General features: G+C 36.8%; 1 protein-coding gene and 1 pseudogene across 17 annotated transcripts in view; both read right to left on the minus strand.

The window, feature by feature from the left end:
• Trim37 (tripartite motif containing 37) overlaps positions 1-21,655 on the minus strand; it is a 203,916-nt gene extending 182,261 nt beyond the window's left edge. For 7 of the 17 annotated variants that reach the window (XR_013436152.1, XR_013436153.1, XM_040269053.2 and 4 more), the window contains exons 1-7: positions 21,191-21,652; positions 18,868-18,969; positions 12,532-12,572; positions 9,918-10,034; positions 5,239-5,326; positions 2,773-2,895; positions 687-810 (exon numbers count right to left, since the gene is read on the minus strand). Coding sequence is in view for 14 of the 17 variants with exons in the window: in XM_040269053.2 (XP_040124987.1) it covers positions 687-810; positions 2,773-2,895; positions 5,239-5,326; positions 9,918-10,034; positions 12,532-12,572; positions 18,868-18,969; positions 21,191-21,211 (616 nt within the window). In the remaining 3 variants the exon portion in view is untranslated. Of the gene's footprint in view, positions 1-686; positions 811-2,772; positions 2,896-5,238; positions 5,327-6,575; positions 6,595-9,917; positions 10,035-12,531; positions 12,573-18,867; positions 18,970-21,190 lie in introns of those variants that run through there. The other 10 variants (XR_013436154.1, XM_078042327.1, XM_021724070.3 and 7 more) reach the window with 4 other exon arrangements.
• On the minus strand, positions 8,651-8,746 carry LOC120884596 (U6 spliceosomal RNA; annotated as a pseudogene).
• Positions 21,656-23,163: the final 1,508 nt, after the last annotated feature.

The raw sequence follows: 23,163 nt of genomic DNA on the forward strand, positions 1-23,163 counted from the left end.
AAAAAAAAAAAAAAAAAAGTTATGTTCAATCCTAAGCTCCATAATCAATTTAGGAAGAGAGAATATTTGAAAAACCAAAAAGGTGAGCAATAAATATAATTAAATATGAATTAGATGTAAAATGAGACTAGAATTAAAAACCAAGATTAAGGGGAAGGGTTGTGGCTCAGTGGTAGAGTGCTTACCTAGTATGCATGAGACACTGAGTTTCACCCCTGGCACCACATAAAAATAAAATACATAAAATAAAGGTAAATAAATACTTAAAAAAAAGAAAAGATTAAATCTCTAATAAAAAGCTGAGAGGACTATGCTGATAGTTACAAATGTCAGTTCTTCATCTTCAATGAGGACAGGATAAAGGAAATTTTTATTGGATTTAAAAAAGAGGAAGAAAAAAGCAAAAGCTAACAATGAGGTCCCTGGCTAGGCTATTAGGACTCTTACCCAAATATCTATGAAAACTTTTCTCTCCACTGCTTTCTAAATACAAGTTGGACATATGGGCAGAATCTAACATGGAACTATCTAAAATCTCAAGAGTCCTTCCTAGACTGTACCAACTCACCAACCTTATTCTTCAAAGATTGAACCTCCAGGAGGCTCAAAGTACCATGTACTCTAGCAGCATAGAAAAACACTCCCCAAAACAAACAAACAAACACCTATCAAAAACCCACACTCACCCATCAATGTTATAAGCTTATTTTTCAGCTGAGTGTCTAATCGTGCAATCATCATCTCCACTGCATTCCTAATTTCCCGAACACGCTCATCTTTTGCATTTCTTACAGCTTCTACATTTCTTTCCTAGAAAAAAAAAAAAAGGTAAAATAATTTTAATTGGGGAACTTTAAAAATAGAAGCAAAGACACCTCAGTGGAATCACTGAAATTAGTCCGTTGACTAGGGCTAGGGTGTAGCTCAGTGGTAGAAAACTGAGTGTAAGGCACTGGGTTCCATCCTCAGTACCACATTTAAAACAAATAATAAAATAAAAAATAAAGGTTAAATTCTTTAAAAAAAAAATTGACTACCTCTTTAAAACTTACAAAACATATAATACTACTCTTACATTGCTAGTATAACATAGGTAACTCATTGCTTTAAAAAATTCTGTATCGGGCTGGGGATGTGGCTCAAGCGGTAGTGTGCTCGCCTGGCATGCGTGTGGCCCGGGTTCAATTCTCAGCACCACATACAAACAAAGATGTTGTGCCCACCGATAACTAAAAAATAAATATTAAAAAATTATCTCTCCCTCTCTCTCTCTCACACACACTCTCTTTTAAAAAAAATCTGTATCTTCAACTAAATCAATTAGAAAGATTCTTAAAAATAAATAATAAAACATATGATAATTTAACAGAAATATCAATAAAAAGACTTGTAATTACAAAAAAAACTGGTTTAGGTAACATATACACAAGTCACACGAGAAGCTCCTATCAAATCCCTCATAGGACAAACTTTTTCAAAATTAAAAAAGGTAAAAGTTCACAGCCTGAAATACCCTAAAACAAATGAAAACAATTTTTAAATACTCTAGTTCATAAAAGTTATTTTGGTTTTGTTTTCAGAACTACATACGAAATGAAAAGGCTTATTTCCAAGATTGTAGAGTAACATATGTTTCAAATATTTCAAAATGGCATATCACAGAAAATAAAAATCAATCTTTCTTGTATTTGCTAATATTTTGTAAATATATGGATCAAGAGTCTCAAACAAAATAGTCTCCTAATGTTAACAAAGGAATACCAAAAAGTGATGAAATGAAGGCCAAATAGAAACCATACAACTTGCTCATTTTTCAAAATTACAATGCAGCTTACATGCAATTCAATAATACTATTTTCTGTATAAAGAATATTACAAATGATGATTTGGATCTCAATTTCTGAGGGATAAAACAAAGCAAATATCTGTTCTGAAGTTAGAAATGGTACACAAAGATTTACAACTGTCATTCTGTCAATTTAAACAGAATATATCCAAAGTATATTTTCCACTTCACTATTGAAGATCATCAAATTATTTCCAAAAAATAAAAAAAATTACTTTATAAATGATACATATATTACCCAAACTGTTTGACCCATACAGTATCTTAAGAGTTGTATTCAATATTACCCTTTAAACTATATGGATCCTAATTAAGGAAAACAAAATAAAGAGTTTATTCATTGGTAGCAGAAATCCTTCCAAAAGCTAGAGATCCAAAGTGAATAACATAATAATTCTACTAAAAGACAATACTGATACTATTTAGAAGTCCATTATTAATCTGTAACACATAAGCTTCTTTAACTCACTGTCTCTAATTCTGCATAATTCTGGCTCAACTATTTCCTCTATGACCAGGAATTTGGATACAAATTCCTTCACTAGTTTGAAGTTGATGAGCCTATTAATTTTCAAATCTTCATTTCAACATCTAATTGATTTGTATTTATATACACATGCATTATTATATACTATATATACATATTATTACATTCATATATTATGTTCTATATTAGCAAAGAATATAAAAATAATAATAAGCTGGGTGCCCATGGCACATGCCTATAATAACCAATTCCATGAGGTTGAGATAGGAGGATCACAATTTTCAGCCCAGTCTGGGCAACTTTGTGAGACCCTCAAAATTAAAAATAAAAAGGGGTGGGGTTTAGCTCAATTGTAGAGCAACTCTGGGTTCAATACCAGTACCATCAAAAAAAAAAAAAAAAAGAAAGAAAGAAAAAAATCTTATGGGAGTAGTCTTACCACTTCTTGAACTAAGCTGATTAGTTCCATGAGGCGTCGACGAAGTTTAGCTACCTCTTCGTTCACTTTAGTGACATGCTGCTCATAAATTTCTGCCAGAGGCTTAAAAGTATGTCCACCATGCTATTTAAATTAACAAGAGTAGTTTTAGAACATTTTCACATATCATCTGCATTTATAATCCTTTTTAACACTCCATAGACATTAATAAACTGGTATATATTTTCAAATGAATTTCATCTTTTTTAGTTACATTTATTTTGTTAAAGTAGGACAGTGCTAACATAAAGTCACCTGGCCCATGTAGGAACTCCTCAAGATTGTAAACAATGGACTTCAGAAAAATTGTTGACATTTAGAAATCTTGACTCATCAGAAGGAACCAAAATACTGGGCTAGTGATGGAGCTCAGATAGGGCACTTGCATATAATGTGTGCAAGTCTGAACCCCAGCACCATGGAAAGAAAGAAAAAAAAAATTCTTAACTATAGTCTAAACCATTGGCTACAACCTTATTAACCACTTTTTTTCTTGGGCAACAACATGCCTTCTTCCATGTCCTCAAAACTTCTTCCCAGCAGGCCTTTGCTAAAGTTACCCCCTCTTATTCAAAATAATTCTCCTTCATTTTTCCTCCATCTTAGCAGCTATTAATTCCACTAATCCTTGCAGCTAAGCCCATAGTTACAGGATCAGCACCCATAGTTATGTATTCTCATCAACTCTATTATTACCAAAATGTATTACACAGATTTAAATATAGAACTGTTTAATATGTCTTCTTAATCACCAAATCTAGCACAAGTGACTGAATAAAAAAGATCTTGAAAAACCCAGTGTAGATAATTAACAAAAGCAATGAACCCATTTCTTGTGCTACAAAAGTTTACTTTTGAAATATAAGTCTGATAAAAGTTAGCATAACATTCAATTTAAAGAATTCAGTTAAATTCAGTTTGAAGAACATTTTGGGGGCATTAAAAACCCAAAAATAATTTTGTATCAGATTTTAGTAATTTAATCCATCACTGGTAATTAGAACCTCCTATTTCTATGATAAGAACACTTCCTATAATAAACTCTTAACTAGAATTGTCTAATTTAGCCAAACCAACCAGTATGGTCTCTGAGAGAAAAGAGATGTGGATTTTTAAATGCTCACTTAAGAAAGTATGGGGAAAAAACTGTCCACTGTTCCTTATAAAACCCATGTATTTAAGTATTAAATTTTGGGAATTTATTTTTTCTAATCAGCAATTAGCATTCATATTCAAACAGAAAGCTCACTGAAGTGAATGCTACTCAACCAACTCAGCCTGCCATTCTTTCAGTAAAATACACTGACACAAAAAGAATGATCAATTCTCATGGTTAACAGATCATTCTATGTATCTACCCACTTCCATTCCCACTGTCAGTTACTTTCCCAAGAATATTTTGTGTGGGGTTGGGGTGACCTCAGTGGTAGAATGTGCATAAGAGGCTTTGCTTTAAAGGTCAGGTGCAGTGTGAGTTATGCCTATAGTCCCAGCTACTTGGGAAGCTGAGGCAGGAGGATTGCTTGAGCTTGAAAGTTCAATGCCAGCCTGGGAAACATAGAGCCCATTTAAAAAAAAAAAAAAAATTGCTCTTAAACAAGATGTTGAAAAAAAATTAAAAATGGAGTAAAATTATAAAACCTACATATATGCATTCAGATTATTTCATGAGTATCTAAGTTTTTGCTCCATTTTAAAGAAATGAAAATTGTAAACTATATCCAGTATATCAGATTACCTGGCCTTTAATGAAAGGTGATCCTACAACAAAAGAGTTAAAAAAATGACAGAGCTAAGAGGAGTAATTCACTGGTAAAATCACTTGTCTAGGATATACAAGAACCACATTTGGACCCCAGCAAGGGGGAGAAGGAAGAATGGCTTAACATGAACATACATTTTATGAACAGAGTAAGATATTCAAATAAGAGGTACATATCCTACATCAAATATCTCCACCTAAAGAGGCATTTCTCAGGGGGATGCTGAGACAGGAAGATCACAAGTTCAAAGCTAGCCTCAGCAAAAGAGAGGCGTTAAGCAACTCAGTGAGACCCTGTCTCTAAATAAAATACAAAATAGGGCTGGGGAAATCTTCAATATATATTCAATCTTCAATGGGGATATGACTCAGTGATCCAGTGCCCGAGTTCAATTCCCCATACCAAAAAAGGTCCAGTGCCCGAGTTTACTCCCCCCTACCAAAAAAGGTCCAATGCCCGAGTTCAATTCCCCATACCAAAAAAAAGAGGTATTTCTGGAATAACAGAAGATACAATACCTTTAATAAGGCATTTATAAATTAGATGCATTTTAATTTTCATTCAGTAGAATAAATGATACTTTTTTTCCTAACTAAATCCAACAAATATTTCAATGCTTTCCAATCTCTAAAGATAAAGAATATACTAAACTTGTTCTGCTTACCATTCCTCCCCAAAGTGCACACTGATGACAGATACACTTCTTACAAGTCCAGCAAAACACACTAAGTTTTTCATGGTGATTTTCACATCTATACATTATGGAAAAAAGTTAGAATTAAAATTAAAATATGATTACTTCAACAAATTCCTAAGCTTGGGCAAATATAAATCAATTTTAAACAATTACATAACCAAAAACATAAAATGTATTCCAGGGCTTCTGTGAATTAAACAAAAGAATTATATGTGTAGAAAAATTTTATTGATGTTTTCATTAATTTAGATTACAAACGTATATATTAAAGATTTCTTTCTAAATAAAACAAAAATTCAGCACCATTTCCTAACATCACTACAGGTGATAAGTGCTACCCAACATTACATTTTGATCTACACATACATAAACACATAGGCTTGTACTTTTTCTACATGTGGTCAATGATAATCAAGACATCAATAACTGCACATTTAATACCAGATCCTCATGGAAAATAAACACCAAATTTTACTTTTTTTTATTAAACCAGATATCCACAAGCAAAATAATGAAGTTATATTTGGTTAAAGAAGGAACTGTCCCCCAAAATTCATATGTTGAAGCCTTAACTTCCAATGTAACCATACTTAGAGATAGGACCCTTACAAAAGAGGTAACTAAGGTGACAACATGAGGTCATAAAGAGGAGATCCAATCCAATGGGACTAATGTCCTTATAAGAAGAGGAAGAGACACCAACACTGCACACATACACAACAGAAAAACTATGCAATAACAGAAGCAGCAGCAATCCTTTACAAGTCAAGGAAAGAGGCCTCACCAGAAATCAAACCCGCCAGCACTTTGGATTTCTAGACTGCAGAACTGTGAGAAAATAAATTTCTATTGTTTAAGCCACCCAGTCAGTAATACTGTTATGACAGCCCTACTAGAGTAATAACAGACTCTTATATCAGATTAAAAGAAAAGACTAAAAAGGGATCAGAAACTTAAATATAAAACCAAAACTATAAAACTCTCAGAGTAAAACACAAAGTGGAAAAGTTTCATGAAACTGGATTTGTCAATGACTTCTTGGATATCACACCAAAAACTCAAGAAACAAAGGTAAAACTTCTAAGCATCAAAAGTCACAAACTGGGCACAGTGGTGCACATCTGTAACCCAGCAATTTGGAAGACTGAGGCAGGAGGATCACAAGTTTGAGGCCAGTTTGAACACCTGCCTCAAAATAAAATAACAATGGCTAAAGATGTAACTCAGTGCTTGCTTGGCAAATACAAGGTCCTGCATTCAATTCCCAGCACACACACACAAAAAAATTTTTAAATGTCACTTACAGAGTGACCTACAAATGTCACTACAGGTTGTCACCTACAAAATAGAAAAAAATCTGATAAGGGTTCAATTTCCAGAATAAATAACAGTAACCCCACAAATAAACAGATTTAAAAATAAAGAACATGAATATGTATTACTCCAAAGAAAATATACAAATGGCCAACAAGCATATGAAAAGATGCTCATCGCTACTAATCATTAGGGAAATGCAAATCAAAACCTCCCATCCATTAGGATGATGATATCAAAAAACTAACAAAAATTCCTTCAAGCAATGGCCAAGAGGTGGAGAAACTAAAACCCTTATTGCACTACTGGCAGGACTGTAAAATGGTGTGGTTCCCATAGAAATAGTACAGAGGTATCTCAAAAAGTAAAATTAAAAAATTGGGATGTAGCTCAACAGTGGAACACTTGCCTAACATACTTAAGCCCTAAATTTGATCCATAGCATCACCACCAAAAAGAAAATATAATTACTAGACGAACATGGTGGCACATGCCTATAATCAGTGACTTGAGAGGAAAAAGCAGGAGAACTGCCACCCTCAGCAATTTAGCAAGGACCTCAGCAACTTCCTTGTCTCAAGAACAAAAAAAAAAAAAAAGGCTGGGGCTACAGTGGTAAAGCATCCTGTGGTTCAATCCCCAGTATCAAAAAAAGAAAAAATAGAATTACTACATGATTTAGTAATTTCAATTCTGAGTATATACCAAAAAGATATGAAAGCAGAGTCTTGAAAACATGAACACCAAATTCATAGAAGCATTATTCATAATATCCAAGATTTTACAAATTTATAATAGCAAATAAGAAAAAAAGCAGCATATTAGATTCTATCTGAAGCTTAAATAAAGGTTTTTGTGGGTTTTAGTTTTTTAATTTTTTTGGGGGGGTTTTAGTTTTTTAAATAACAGCCATCCTAAAGGATAAAATTTAGAGTTGCATTTCCCTACTGATTAGTAATGATGAGCTTTTGCAATGTGGGCCATTTACCAGAACCTTTTTTTTTTTTTTTTTTTTTTTTTGGTGATGGGGGGCTGAGGGGGTAGGTGGAGGTGGGGTGAGGGGGTGAGGTGGGTACCTGGGATTGAACTCAGGGGCACTTAACCACTGAGCCACATTCCCAGCCCTATTTTGTATTTTAGTTAGACACAAGGTCTCACTGAGTTGCTTAGTGCCTCCTGGTTGCTGAAGCTAGCCTTGAACTCAATCCTCTTGTCTCAGTCTCTAGGGCCACTGAGTAGAACAATTCTTAATTAGTAGTCTATACATACTTTCAGCAAACCAAGGGGGCCAGGAGGCATCAAGTACCAAAAAAGAGATTGGCAGATTAGTAAACTGTAGCAATTCCAACGTATTTATTGGTTCCAAGGATTGAATTCAAAGGGTACTTTACCACTGAGCCACATCCCCAGCCCTTTTTATTTTTTGAGACACTGTTTCATTAAACTGCTTAGGGCCTTGCTAAATTGTTGAGGCTGACTTTGAACTTGTGATGCTCCTGCCTTAGCCTCCCAAGTCTCTGAGATTACAGGCATGCGCTACGGTGCATACCTCCATTCCTTTTATGGAGGATCCAGTAAGAGAGGTCCAAGAAAAGGTAAAAGGTGTTTCCAAACATGACACCTGAAATCCCAGAATACCCATATGTTTACTTATGAAATGTGTTATATAGAAAATTAAAGATTAAATCATTAGTTTTAGTGTGACATCTCTAATACTAGAAATAACAGAAAGCCTCAAGACTCCAGTTTAAACATGCATGGTGGCATACATCCCAGTTACTTGGGAGGCTGAGGCTGGGGAATTACAAGTTGGAGGCCAGGCTGGGCAACTCAATAAGATTGCTCAAAAAAAAAAGTCCCAGCTTAACTAGTAGAGTAATAGTAGAAACACCAGGTTTTATTTCTGGTTATGAATTTACATTAACATTTTAAGCCTCTTCCATTTCTATAGTTCTAGCTTATCATAATGAAGGAACACATAAGATTTTGTTTTATAATGACCCTTGATGTTTCAACTTCTTGCTTTAACATATTGTGCATCTATAGAAAGAAACATGTCTTTAATTTTAATATGGAATGCTTCATGAATTTGCATATCATCCTGTGCTAATCTTCTCTGTATCATTTCAATTTTAAGTATACATGCTACTGACGCAAGCACTATATTTTTAAACATTCAACATTACTGGAATCTCTGCTAATTTAAGTTATTATTAATTGCCTTCCAATTAACTATATAGTTTCTTAATCTATAAAACAGATTACTGCTATATTACTAGGTCTTTCTTCTCATTTTCTATTCCTCATATCCCTGAAAATATGATCAAAATAGTTAATCATGTACCAAAAGACCATTCTTGTCCCTCAAAGTTTCTGCTCCCACGGCAGTCTCCAACAACTTATCACTATATTATGGTTCTGTTCTGTTCCATTAAATAGTTAAACAGAAATCATGTATCATTTGCATTTGTATCCCCATAATCTAGTACCTACATACGTAAGTGTATACATAGCATGAAATAAATGTTTAAAAAAAACAACATAAGGGGTTGGGGTTGTGACTCAATGGTACAGCGCTCGTCTAGCACATGCAAGGTGCTGGGTTCGATCCTCAGCACCACATAAAAAATAAATAAAAGGCATTGTGTCCATTTACAACTAAAAAAAATTAAAAAAAAAAACATAATAAGCATGAATCATTTCTCAGCTGGGCATGGTAGTACGTGCATATAATCCCAACTACTTGCTAAGCTAAACTAGAAGGATGGCAAGTTTGAAGCCAGCATGGGTAAATTAGCAAGACCCTATCACAAAATAAGAGCCGGAGAACAGTGGTAGAGTGCTTGTCCAGTATGCACAAGGCTCTAGGTTCAATATCCAGTACCAAAAACAAAGAAAGAATGAATTGTTTTAAATACCTTCAGAAAAATGAAAGCATTAGAAAATTAAGAAATGCTAAATTTCTCAATTATAAATGATTAACAGTGAAATATTAATATAATTATATCATTAGGGTTCAGTTTAGTGGCAGAGTGTGTGCTTCTTGACACACAAAGGCCCCAAGTTCAATCCCCAGCAACACACAAACAAACAAACAAACAAAAAAGTAAAAACCGTGTCATTAAAATAGTACATGGAGAGGCTGGGGTTATGGCTCAGCAGTAGAGCGCTCGCCTCACGTGTGCGAGGCCCTGGTTCGATCCTCAGCACCACATAAAAATAAATAAATAAAATAAAGATATTGTGTCCATCTACAACTAAAAAATAAAAATTTAAAAAAATAGCACATGGCAAAATCTATTAGATACTGAACAAGAAAACTGAGAATATACTTGTCTTTTTCATTTTCTTCATGTTTGGTGAGACTGCAGAGCTGAAGAGTATCAAGCTGTTGTGTAACTTCTTCAGCCCAACGACAATTTACTAGTTCTCGAAGCTGGAGAGGAGCACTGCAGAGAAAATCCATACACATATTCTGAGAAAAATGAGATTATTTTCTGAAATAAACACATTCCTCAAAACAGAGCTCACAATCACACTCATACCACAATACTATTAAACTATTAAAGACAATGAAAAAATGCTTTCAACTTATAGTCACATTAATACAACACGTATTAAAAACAAAAAAAATACTGATAATTCAGATGAACTGAATTTTCAACTCCTTAGTCTAAAGTTGTACAGTCCAAAATGACAGCCACAGGGAATACCGGTTTTTTTTTTTGTTTTTTTGTTTTGTTTTTTAAACAATATTTATTCATTTATTTTTATTTTTATTTGTTTTTCTTAAAGAGAGAGTGAGAGAGAATTTTTTAATATTTATTTTTTTTAGTTTTCGGCGGACACAACATCTTTTTTTGTGTGTGTGTGTGTGTGTGTGTGGTGCTGAGGATCGAACCTGGGCCACACCCATGCCAGGCGAGCGCGCTACCACTTGAGCCACATCCCCAGCCCAGGGAATACCGTTTGATGGTAGAGCTTAATGGTACAATGCATGTGACAGCATGTGCGAAACCCTGGATTTGATCTGCACCACCACCGATATAAAACAAAAAATGATAGCCACTAGTCACATGTGACTATCTTACTAAAATTTTTAAAGAATAAAATGTCATGGGCTAGGGTTGTGGCTCAATAGTAGAGCGCTCACCTAGCACTCATGAAGCACTGGTTCAATCCTCAGCACCACATAAAAATAAAGGTAATTGTGTCCACCTACAACTAAAAAAAAAAAAAAAAATTAAAAACAAGAATAAAGTTTCATTACACAAACAAGACACATTTCAAGTGCTTAAGAGCCACATGAAGCTACCATATTGAATAGTGTAAATAGAGAACATTTCCATCATCACAGGACGTTTCATTTAATAGTGCTGGTTTTCTCAAAAACTCATGTGAGAAAAGTAAATAATCCTGGAGGAAACAAGGGCAAAAGATGGCACTCTGACACCATTATTTGAAATAACCAGAAGTTGAAACAAATTAAATATTTCTCAATATGGGCATAAATAAATAAAACTACATAGTTACAGAGGGAAATATTATTCAAACATTTTTGTGTCTTTTGGTGAGGGGTAACCAGAGATTGAACCCGGAGGCACTTAACCACTGAGTCACATCTGCAGCCTTTTTATTTTTTTATTTTGAGACAGGGTCTTGCTAAGTTGTTCAGGGCCTCACTAAGTTGCTGAGGCAGGCCTCAAATTTGTGATCCTCCTGCCTCAGCCTCTCAAGTTGCTGGGATTACAGGTATGTGCCACTGTGTTTACTCAAGCTTTTTTAAAAAATGAGACACACACACACACACACATATATACATACATACAATCAAGGAAAGATATCTACCATTTTTATTAACAGTATTGTATCTGTGTAGTTTAACAAAAAGCATAAGGATATGTTATCAGTATACACAAAAAAAAAGTGTGTAGAAAAACAGATACCATACCAGGTATGTTGGTACACATTTACAATCCCAGCTACTCAAGAGGCCTAGCCTCTACAATTTAGGGACAACCTGTCTCAAAATAAAAACTACCGGGGGCGCACTTGTAATCCCAGCAGCTCAACAGGCTGAGGCAGGAGGATCACAAGTTCAAAGCCAGCCCCAAGAACTTATCAAGTCCCTAAGCAACTCAGCAGAACCTGTCTCTAATAAATACAAAAAAGGGCTGGGATGTGGCCAAGTACACCTGAAATCCTCAGTGCCATCCCCCCTTCACCCTGCCACCACAAAAATAACTAGAAATGTAGCCCAATGGTAGAGTGCCACTAGGTTCAATCCCTAACACTACAAAGAAGAAAAAAAAATAGATACTACACATAACAATTTCTTCTGAAAGTATTTTGTGAAAACATAGGATTTAAAATAGTACAACCAGAAGACTTTCCCCCACCCAGTATGGGGTTGAACCCAGGGGTGGGCTATTTTTTAGTTACATCCCCAGTCCTTTTTTTTCCCCCATTTTTGTGTAGAGGGGGTCCCAGATGGAGACAGGATATCACGGAATTGCTGAGGCTGGCCTCAAATTTGTCATCCTCCTGACTTAGCCTCTCAAGTTGCTAGGATTATACATATTTGCCATGATACCCCACTAGAACCTAAAACCTTTTCATATTAATATTTATCGTGAATATTTTTAAGCCAGAAATATGTAAACTTTTATTTAAATTATAAATAGCTAAGAAGTCACATGATAATTTTCTATGAGAGGCAGGGGTACAACATGCCAAGTAATGTAATACATCCTACATAATCTTAAGTCAGGGAAATTAGTGTTTCATTTCTTTTTAGACATAATACTTATTTTCTCTTCAAGCATATTAATGAGAAGTATAGTAAATTGCAAAGAAAATTTTGCCTTTATGAATCCTGAGGCATACCTTAACCCTGTAATCTTACTCTTTTTTAGGATTCACAAATGATTGTAGCAAAGTACTTACCGACAATGAGGACACTGAGCTCTCTGCTCTGTCAGCCAGCGCTAAAGAGATAGAAGAATTAGATTTTGATTATAAAAACACCATTAATTTATATATATATCCAGTATTTATAAATCAAATTTAATGAGTTTGTCTCATGATTTCCTCTTCATTTTATTTACAACACTTTATTATGATGATTTATTTGTTGTTCTCCTTACACTGCTACATTATAATCTTATTAAAGGTTCAAACTATGATAGGGAATAACCTCACCATATTCTTTAATATGGTCAAAACATTGGGCTGGAGTTGTAGCTCAGTAGTAGAGTGCTTGCCTGGCATGTGTGAGGCACCACATGTAAATAAATAAAGGTCCATTGACAAGTAAAAAAAAAAGAACTAAAAACAGGCTGACTGCTGCAATACATGTCATTCTTGGCATCATATTTATGTATCTGTTTATAATCCCAAAGAATATCCTTTGCTTATGGTCCATAAATCCTTCCTGCCAGCAAGGTGTGGTGGCACACTCCTGTATTCCCATCTACTCTGGTGGCGGAAGCAGGAGGATCACAAGTTCAAGGCCAGCCAAGACAACTTAGCGGATCCTGACCTCAAAATTTTTAAAAAGTGAAAAAGAGCTGGGAGATAGCTCAGTAATAAATAGAGTGCTCTTGGGTTCAATCCCCAAACAACTACCACCATACATTTCACATGCATATACAGACTGAGCCGAGTGTGGTGGCACATGTAATCCCAGAGGCTTGGGAGGTGGAGGTAGGAACATCAAGAGTTCAAAGCCAGCCTCAGCAACTCAGCAAGAAGGCCCTATGTAACTCAGTCAGACCCCTGTCTCTAAATAAAATAAAAAATAGGGCTGAGGATCTAGCTTAGTGGTAAAGAGCCTCTGGGTTCAATCCCCAGTCCAAAAGAAACACCAACACATGTACATCCCAGGAGAGTAAGCTTTTCCTTCTCTGAATATTAGTGGCATATTTACCTTCTATTCATGACCCTACCACAAAATAAATATGGCAATTTTATTATTTTGAGAAAAAATAATGAAATTCAGAGATAGAAAGTAGAACAGTAGTTACCAAGGAACTGGAGAGAGGAATAATGAGAAGTAATTGTTTAGTGGGTATAATATTTTTAGTTTGGAATAATGAAAAAAGTAGTGGAGATTGATAGTGGTGACAGCTGCATAATATAATGTACTTAATACCACAGAACTGTACACTTAGAAATAGTTAAGCGCCCCTTTAATCCAAGTGGCTCAGGAGGCTGAGGCAGGAGAATTCCAAGTTCAAAGCCAGCCTCAGCACTTAATGAGGCTCTAAGCAACTTAGCAAAACCCTGTCTCAAAATAAAAAATAAAAAGGGCTGGGGATGTGGTTCAGTAGTAAGCGTCCCTGGGTTCAATCCCCAGTACCAAAAAAAATAAAAATAAAAGTTAAAATGGAGAGTTTTACATTATTTAAATCTTACCACAATTTAAAAAAAAAGTCAAGCAAAGAATTACCATATGACCCAGAATTTCCACTACTAGGTACATAATCAAAAGAAATGAAAACAGGGACACAGATACTTATACACCTATGACTATTCAATGGCCAAAAGGTGAAAACAACCCAAGAGTCAATCAACCAACAAAAACAGATACATAAATTGCAGTATACATATGCAATGGAAGATTATTCAGCCATAAAAAAAGAATGACATTGACACATGCTGCCTGAATGAACCTTGGACACATGCTAAATAAAACAAAACTCAAACACAGTATGATTTCACTCACATGAAATATTTAGATAAGTAAATTCAGAGAGACAGATTAGAGGTCACCATGGACTGGGGAAAGGGAGAAATGGAGAATTATTGCTTAATGGGTAAAGACTTTGAGGCAATGAAAGTTTTAGAAATGATGATATGGTTGTACAACATTGCAAATATAATTAATGACACAAGTGAACAATATGGATAAAATGACAAATTTTGGTATATTTATTGCCACAAAGAGGAGTATAAAGTGTTCGTACAGATGCTGGAAAAATCATCACTCAAGAGAAATACTAACTAAAACCACAATGAGATACTGTTATACACACTAGAACAGCTAAAACTCAAAAAAGTGAACATACCAAGTACTAGCATTAATTTGGAGGAAAAAGAACTCTCATACATTCCTGGTTTAAAATGTAAAATGATTCAACTACAGTTTGGCAATTAGTTAAAAAGTTAAACACACATCTACTAATATGATCTAGCCATTCTATAACTATTTATCCAAGTAAAAATAAAGCTTCAGTCCTTCAAAGACTTGTACACAAATATTCATAGGAGCTTTTCATGTAATAGCAAAAAACAATACCACATGTCCATCAACAGGTGGATAGACAAATCATGGCATATGCATGCAGTGAAACACTATTCAGCAATAAAAAGGACTACTACTGATAAAACGTAGATGAAGCTCAAAATAATTTTTTTTATTTCACTTCTGTCTTTTTTTATTTTTATTTATCGATTGATTGATTGATTGTGGTGCTGGGAATTAAACCCAGGGCCTTATGCATGCAAGGCAAACACTCTAGAACTGAGCTATCTCCCCAGCCCCTCAAAATAATTTTACCAAGTGAGAATAGTCAAACACATAACAGTAACAGTACATATTGTATTATTTCATTTGTATAAAATTCCAAAAAAACTTATCTATAGAGCATAAACCAAGTTGGTGGTTTCCTGGTAACTACAAGAGGGAAGGGAGAGAATTGAACAACAGCAGAGGAGGTAGAGAGGGAAGATGGGAGGGGAGGGGAGGGGAGGGGGGATAGTAGGGGATAGGAAAGGTAGCAGAATACAACAGTCACTAATATGCCATTATGTAAAAATGTGAGTATGTAACAGAAGTGAGTCTGTATTATGTATTTGGGGAGTTCAAAACCCAATTGAGTCGAATGTATGAAAGATGATATGTCTTGAGCTCTGTAATGTTTTGAACAATCAATAAAAAAAAAAAAAGAAAAGAAAAAAAAAAAGAAAATTTGGGGGAATAATAGGTATATTCAATAACCTGAATACAGTGATAGTTTTACAAGTATATACTTATATCAAAACGTATTCAACTGAAAGAAAACGTCAAAATGTATATTTTAAACAATTCTACCTAATAAAAATGACTAGCAAAATAAAAAAAAAATGAAGTCAATAAGTATAAGCAATACTACCAATGCTAAAAATCAAGGGGGTCAAAAAAAGTTGGATGAGAAAGATGGTATCAAAAAAAAGGGGAGAAGATACAAATAGAAAAAGATGAAAAAAAACAGGTATAGCTAGATGAGTAAGAGAGACCTTGGCTGAAAATACATCCAATATTCCCACCTTTTAATGTGGAAACCAACCCATGGGTTGAGCACTGGCATGGAGATGAGTACAGTCCTGGTCTGTCACCAAACTACTGGCTGATTTTAGACACATCTATTCCTAAATCTGGACCTTGTACATAAAACACATGCCTAGAAATTCAGAAGGCTGAGGGAGGAGGATGGCAAGTTCCAAGTCAGCCTCAGTAATTTAGCAAGACCTGCTCAAAATAAAATAAAAAAGGCTATGGTGTGGCTCAGTGGTAGGCTGCCTCTGGGTTCAATTCCTAGTATGGGGCAGGGGTAGGAGGGAGCATGGACCTTTGTTTTATTCAGTGACACAAATATCTGTACCATCAGTCAAATTTCCATGATCAATAAACAAAGATGGAATGGGGGGAAAGGAAACACTGTTGGTTACAATTTGGTGAAGACTTGCTCCAGTCATTAAATCAACTTCCTCCAGCATTGTTAATTCCTCTAATGATTCAGTGGTAGCAAGACACAAATTAAGCAAAAACACTGACTACCAACATCCCCCTTCAACAGTGTCTTATTTTTTTCTTATATTACATTTGTCCTAAAAGGTTTTTTTGGTACTGGGGATTGAACTTGGGGGCACTCAACCACTGAGTCACATCCCCAGCCCTATTTTGTATTTTATTTAGAGACAGGGATCTCACTGAGTTGCCTAGAGCTTCACTTTTGCTGAGGCTGGCTTTGAACTCACGATCCTCCTGCCTCAGCCTCCTGAGCCACTGGGATTATAGGTATGCACCACTGCACGTGGCCTCTCCTGAAAGTTTTTTATGTTTGCTTTTTCTCTTCACACTCTCTCCCATCAGGTTTTCATCCTCACTATTCCACTAAGTCTTCACCAGGTCACCAATAACCTATTCATTTTGAAATCCAATGACTGATTCCCAAGTCAGAACCATAAAACACAACTAAATAGTATTAGGCTCTTGCTTGGTCTCTTTTGCTCACCTCCTCCTGACCTCTAAATGGTTAGAATGCCCCAGAGTTCAGACCTAAATTCTGTTCCCACAGCAGATAATTTGAGTGTTCCCATCTAGTTTCTCCATTTTAAATACGATCTAAATGCTGATTATATTGGTCTCTCTAACCTCCCCTTACTCAAGTAAGTCTTGAGTAAGGCATGGTGGTGCACACCTATAATCCCAGCACCTTGGGAGGTAGACACAGGAGGATCACAAATTTGAGACAGCCGATTTCAGAAGAAAAAATTTAAAAAGAATTGAGATGTAACTCAGTGGTAGAGTATCCCTGGGTTCAATCCCCAGTACTGAGGGAAGGGGGGAAAAAGTCAAAGCTGAAGGAATAGATCTAGGACCCATATACAGAGGATAACAAAAACCTGCAAAAAATAATCATTTCCCAAAGTAGACACATTTTTCCAGAAACCTCAGATTATAGAAAGCCAGCATCAATATATAAGAAATGAATGTGCATTCCTGTAATTCCAGCAACTTGGGAGGCTAAGGCAAGTTTGAAGCAAGTCTCAGCAACTTAGCAGACCCTATCTCAAAATAAAAATTAAAATGGCTAGGGGTATATCTCAGAGTAGAGCAACCCTGGGTTCAAATCCCAGTACCCCCCCAAAAAAGGCACTGTAGAGACAGGAGGAATGTAACAAAGAAAAAAAGATTCAAGGATGTATAAACTAATAATCAGAGATCATAAGCATACAAGACCTTCATTAAAAGGAACTGAGTCCAGATTTACACTCTACCAATTAATGAGCTATGGTGATGGAGGTATATCACTTAACCTCTCAGGCTACAGTTCCACTATTTATAAAACAAATGCTATGTGTATTGGTTGATGTTTTAACAACCAGAAGTATATAATACCTTACAAGTGGATGATGCTTTATAATCTCTGAATTTCTTTTAGCTTTATCCATTTAATGCCTAACCACCCTCTGAGGCAGATTGTGTTATCTGAATCCTATAGCTGAGGAAACAAGGCTAATAGATTTAATTCTCTCCTTTTATCAGTGTGAGAACATCATATGTAACCTAGCTCTACTAGAAGCACATGGTGTAGAGGCAAAGGACAGACTCTAAAGTCTTATTGGGTTCAAATCTAGGTCCAACATTTGCTGTATGTGTGACTGGAAGAATTATTGAAGCGGTACAAATATTATTCTTGACAAAGGGATATTTATCTTTTTTAGGCAAGAATAAGGAAACAAATTTTCAGGTGAAGAGCACATTAGAAGGCTTTGATTTTCTCAGTAAAGGAATATCTCAAGAGTAATGTGAGCAAGACATTTTTCAACTGTGCTCTGCAAATGTCTTCCTGGATCCCCACAATCAAAATAAGTTCTTCTGTTTTATATCTTGAGCTTTCCCACAATTTTAAGGGATTCCCTTGTATTCAAGTGATAGTTACCCCCACCCCCCCACCCCACCCCACCCCCCCCACCCCACCCCACCCCACCCCGCCTTGGTACTATGCTACCTTCTTATTTTGAGACAGGTTCTCATTAAATTGTGATGGTAGCCTTGAACTTGTGATCCTCATGCCTCCAGAGTCACTGGAATTATAGGTGTACACCACTGCACTCAGCTTGTTTTCAATTTTAAAACCACTAGATTATATTCATCTCTATGGTCTCTTGTAAGATTATAATGTGATTCTCTCAGATTTAAGCTCTTGCAAAAAAGGCACTTTGTCATTTATCTTAGTATTCCTCAACCCCAAACATAATGCAGGTAAACATTTTACAAGTATTTGTTAAATGTATAGAGAGGTTAATAATTTAAATATATTAAAATTACAGTGAACTTTATTTCCAGAAGCACTATTTATCTCCATACAAATTGGCGGTATATTAAAGAATCACTTAAAAGACGTTTTTTAAAAGGACTCAAAATATAAAATAAGAAAAAAAAACATGGAAATGGTTGAGCCTTACAGAAGATCATACATAAACTGAACGCATTTAAAAAGAAATACAACTTACCCTAATACAGCTGAAACAACAAAGCTTGGAGCAATGAGGACACAGGCGAGCATCCCGCAATTTTTCCATACAAATGAAGCATCGGAAAACCTCAGCAATGCTCTTAAAAATAATAAAAAAAGACATAAAGTCCCAAGATAAGACTACTGAATCAAAAGTTTAAAACATGCCAAAAATAATTCACTGAACATTTACATTTATTCTGGGCTAACACCTCAGTTTTAACTATATTCCCAATCAGAAATTAGCTAGTCAAGGCTCAGGGTGCCTCAGAATACCTCCTGGAAATTGGGGGTCGGGGGATTGTGGTGTTTGTGGGGTTTTTTTAAGCTTGACAATGAATCTGTTCTAAGAAAAATGTATGAAATGCAAAGATTATCTAAAAATGTTTTCAACGAAGGATTAATAATAATGGCAAGAATCTAGCTATAGCCCCAGTGTCCAAATATTAAGTAAATTATAGTAATTATAGGACAGAGTCACTAAAAATGTTTCTTGACTGATGGACATGGTGGTCCACCCAGCTTCTTAGGAGGCTGCGACACAAGAATCAAAAGTTCAAGGCCAGACTGGACAATTTAGCAAGACCCTCTCAAAAAAGGGATAAGGAATATAGCTCAGCGGTAGAGTCCCCGGAGGTTTAACCCCCAGTACCACAAAATAAATTTAAAAAAAAAAAAAATACAGGAGTAAGGGAGAATGCAGTATGTGGCTCAGGGGTACAGCACTTGCCTAGCATGTGCTAGACCCTAGTTTAAATCCCTAGTACTGCAAAAAGAAAAACAAGTGTGTTTGATTTAATGATACAGAAAAAATGCTTATGATCTATCATGCTTAAAAAAGCAGTCTGTGTGACTAAATGTACAATATGAACTGTTTATTTTTTCTGCAGTTTCCCCAAAGGGAAATTGCTTTTATAATTAAGAAGACAAACACTGCCAAGCACAGTGGTGCAGGTCTGTAATCCCAGTGACTCCTGAGGCTGAAGGAGGAGGATTGCAAGTTCAAGGCCAGTCTTAGCAATTTAGTGAAACCCTAAGCAGCTTAGAGAGATTCTGTCTCAAAAAAAAAAAAAAAAAAAAAATGTATAAGGGCTGAGGATGTAGCTCAGTGATAAAATGCCCCTGGGTTCAATCTCCAGTGCCAAAAAAAAGGAAAACATTTTAGAAAAACATGAATCCCATTGGCAGTGTATTTTGATCCAGAAATAAACAAATTCATAATCCAGAAATATGATTTTCTGTCCTGACACTGTGACCAACTAACTATTTAAGACTGAAAATCTATCCCCTACTAAAAATTATGGTGGCAACTCTTTGGGGCCTTAGAAAAAAACAACTTGTAAATTGAACACTATTATCTTTGCAAACCTCAGTTGAATCAATTTAGGAAGCAACTGACAAAACAAGAAAACGCATAAAATGGGGTTTTTTTGTTTGTTTGACAGGACTGACATTTAATTTTATTCCATTTCGGAAGAATTAAACTCTCCTAAAACAAGGAAATTTTACAAAACTTTTATAATACTTTCACTTGGGGAATTAAGGAGAAAATTACTCATGAGTTTAATCATAAACGCAGGAATAGAACTTGTAAGATGCAGTCTTTTAGCTCACTGGGGGTGGTCAAAAAGATCACTAGAAGAACTAGTTTCAAGTGGAGGGGTCCAAAATACAGTTACCCTTATCAAGAAGCAAGGATTTCTTATTTCAGTATTTGAAAGGTTCAAAATTAGGCAATCATTATGTAATTATGCCCATGGTAATTGTGCCCATGAGGACTTATGAAAATATCCCAACCATGTGAAATCACAGCTTACAAGAATCAGATATGAAAGTCTGTTCTAGATGCTACGCTCAAATAAGACAGTAGGAAATATATATGTATATCTCAATCTAGGAAAGGCAGAAGCCTGCGAAATCTAACACAGGGAGGGAAAAATTATTATCCATTCGGAGCGAGATGTGGATGCTCTCTCCAGTACAAGTAGTAGTGGCGAGTAGCAAGGCACGTCTATCTGATGAATTTGCAGTTTTGTTCTGCACAGGTTGTATTTTCCAAATACTCGGTGGCGATAAGTACAGGTGCTGAGATATCCTGAAAACACCAGAATACGCAGCACCTGACTGCGGAACAGTCTTGAGTAGGAGAAACCCAAAGGGTTGCAGAACGAGCACCGGGCCAGCGCTCCACGCAGCGGCAACCACCGCAAGGGGTAGGGGGACGTCTACCAGAAGGATGTCGAGGGAATGGCGCCCCGAATAAAAAACGCTCACAAGGTGGCGGGGGAGACTAACCACCACCCTCCACAACCCCCCCTCACCTCCACACTCTGTTCATCCATTGCCTCCGGCTCTCGGCGGGGCCCCCGGCGACCCGCGGAGTCCGTGGTTTGCCCTGTTAGGCGCTGGCCCGAGGTCGCCAGGTCAAATCAGCAAGAACAGCCTGGGCCCGCGTCAGGGGGCTCCGACAACTGCCCAACCTGCGCGCCCCATCGCTTCAGGTTCTGTACGGGCTACCCCCATTTCGCCATTTTTATCCGCGAGCCCGCCTTGAGGCACAGAGGTAGAGCGAGCGGTGGCCAGAGCTCCTTCCTCCCGCCTCACCCGCCAGCGAGGGACAGCAAGAACGCCTCGGCCCACGTGACGCAGGCGAGAGCGTATCTGAACTGCCACTGGACCCCGGAGGGCGCTGGTCACAGGCGAAGAAGGCGCCGCAGAGAATTCGCAAACACCAACGGTAACCAGGGCAGCTAGAGCGCGGCAGCCGGGGCAGACGCCGTACGCATGCGCCCGGAACGGGAGAGGAGGAGAAGCGGGCGCGTAGTTCCCGCGGTGCGGGGGCGTACACGAGACTTGACTAGTAGCTGCCGCAGGGTTGCATGCCTTGGGCCGCAAGCTGGCGCCCGTCGCCTTAACTCGTAGCTTCGCCTGGCTCCGCCCGGCTTCAGAGGGGCGGTGCCGCACCAGCCTCAAAAGTTAGCGCGCCAAAAACTAGAGCTACCTTGGGTGATTATGGAAAACGCTGACTTCAAAGCCATACCCCTTGGTATTCTGACTCCTACTAGATTGTTGGGTGGGTAAGGAAATCGGCATTTTCAGGAACCACTCGCGGTGACCCGCTGCAGATGGTCTGTGGTCAACACCTTTAGAATTCCTCGAATGGAGAATTCCTGGTTAGTAGTTCTTTCTCTGAGAGGAAGCCCGATTCAAAGACTACCTTTCCGCCTAGCCCAGTGGAACTGACAAAGCTCCAGTTTGTGAATACTGGAGAGGTGTTTCTCATTTCGCTGGTTGGAGGACAGACCACGAATGAAGACACCTGGGACCAAACACCTCAGACTTCCTTTCTTGCCAATTGAGTTGAGCTGTCGCCCTGTAACTACTGAAAAGGATCTCAACTGTATTCACCTTTCCTATTCGAGAGATCTACTTTCTACATTTTCCTGCCAGAAGAGACACGTGTATTGTAGAAATTTAAGTTGTGAGTCAATATACATACATAAAATTCCTACTTTGAACCTCATTTTCCCTTTCCGGTTTATTGCAAACAGCTATTTATTAGTACCACAATTTAGAGTATGCATGTAGGGAATTAATAACCTTGAATATGGGTTAGGGTTGTGGTTCAGTGGTGGAGTGCTTGCCTACCTTGTGAGGCACTGGGTTCGATCCTCAGCACCACATTAAAAATAAATAAATAAAGTTATTGTCCACGAAATAAGTGGACAAATTAAAAAAAAAAAAACCTAGAATACCACACGTTCAGATTTAAAGTAGTAGACAACAACAAGGTTTTAAATGGCATGATCCACAGACAAGATATGATTAATCTGGGAATGAAAATGCTTTCACTAAAAATAAAAAGTGATGGTTGCGCAACGCTATTACTAAAAGATCCACTTTCCATTTTTTAATTGTTATGTGAATTTTACTTCAATTTTACAATTTTTTTGAGCACCAAGGGGCCGTATCCCAGGCCTGTAATCCTAATAGTTCGGAGGCACAGACAGGTGGATCACAGGTTTGAGGCTAGCATCAGCAATTTAGCAAGGCCTTAGGCTACTTAGTGACAACCTGTCTCAAAAAAAAAAAAAAAAAAAGTATGGGGATATAGCTCATTGGTAAAGCATCCCCGAGTTAAATCCCCAGTGTATGTATGTATATTTTATATATATATTTTTTTAAAACATTGTGAAACAGTACAGTACTTGGGATTCCAAGATTAATGAGAAGTGGTTATTGCTCCTAAAGGACAGTACGGCAGACAAATAAGACAAACTACATGATAAACACT

Source organism: Ictidomys tridecemlineatus, chromosome 3 (genome assembly GCF_052094955.1).
Source record: "Ictidomys tridecemlineatus isolate mIctTri1 chromosome 3, mIctTri1.hap1, whole genome shotgun sequence".
Lineage (NCBI taxonomy): Eukaryota > Metazoa > Chordata > Mammalia > Rodentia > Sciuridae > Ictidomys > Ictidomys tridecemlineatus.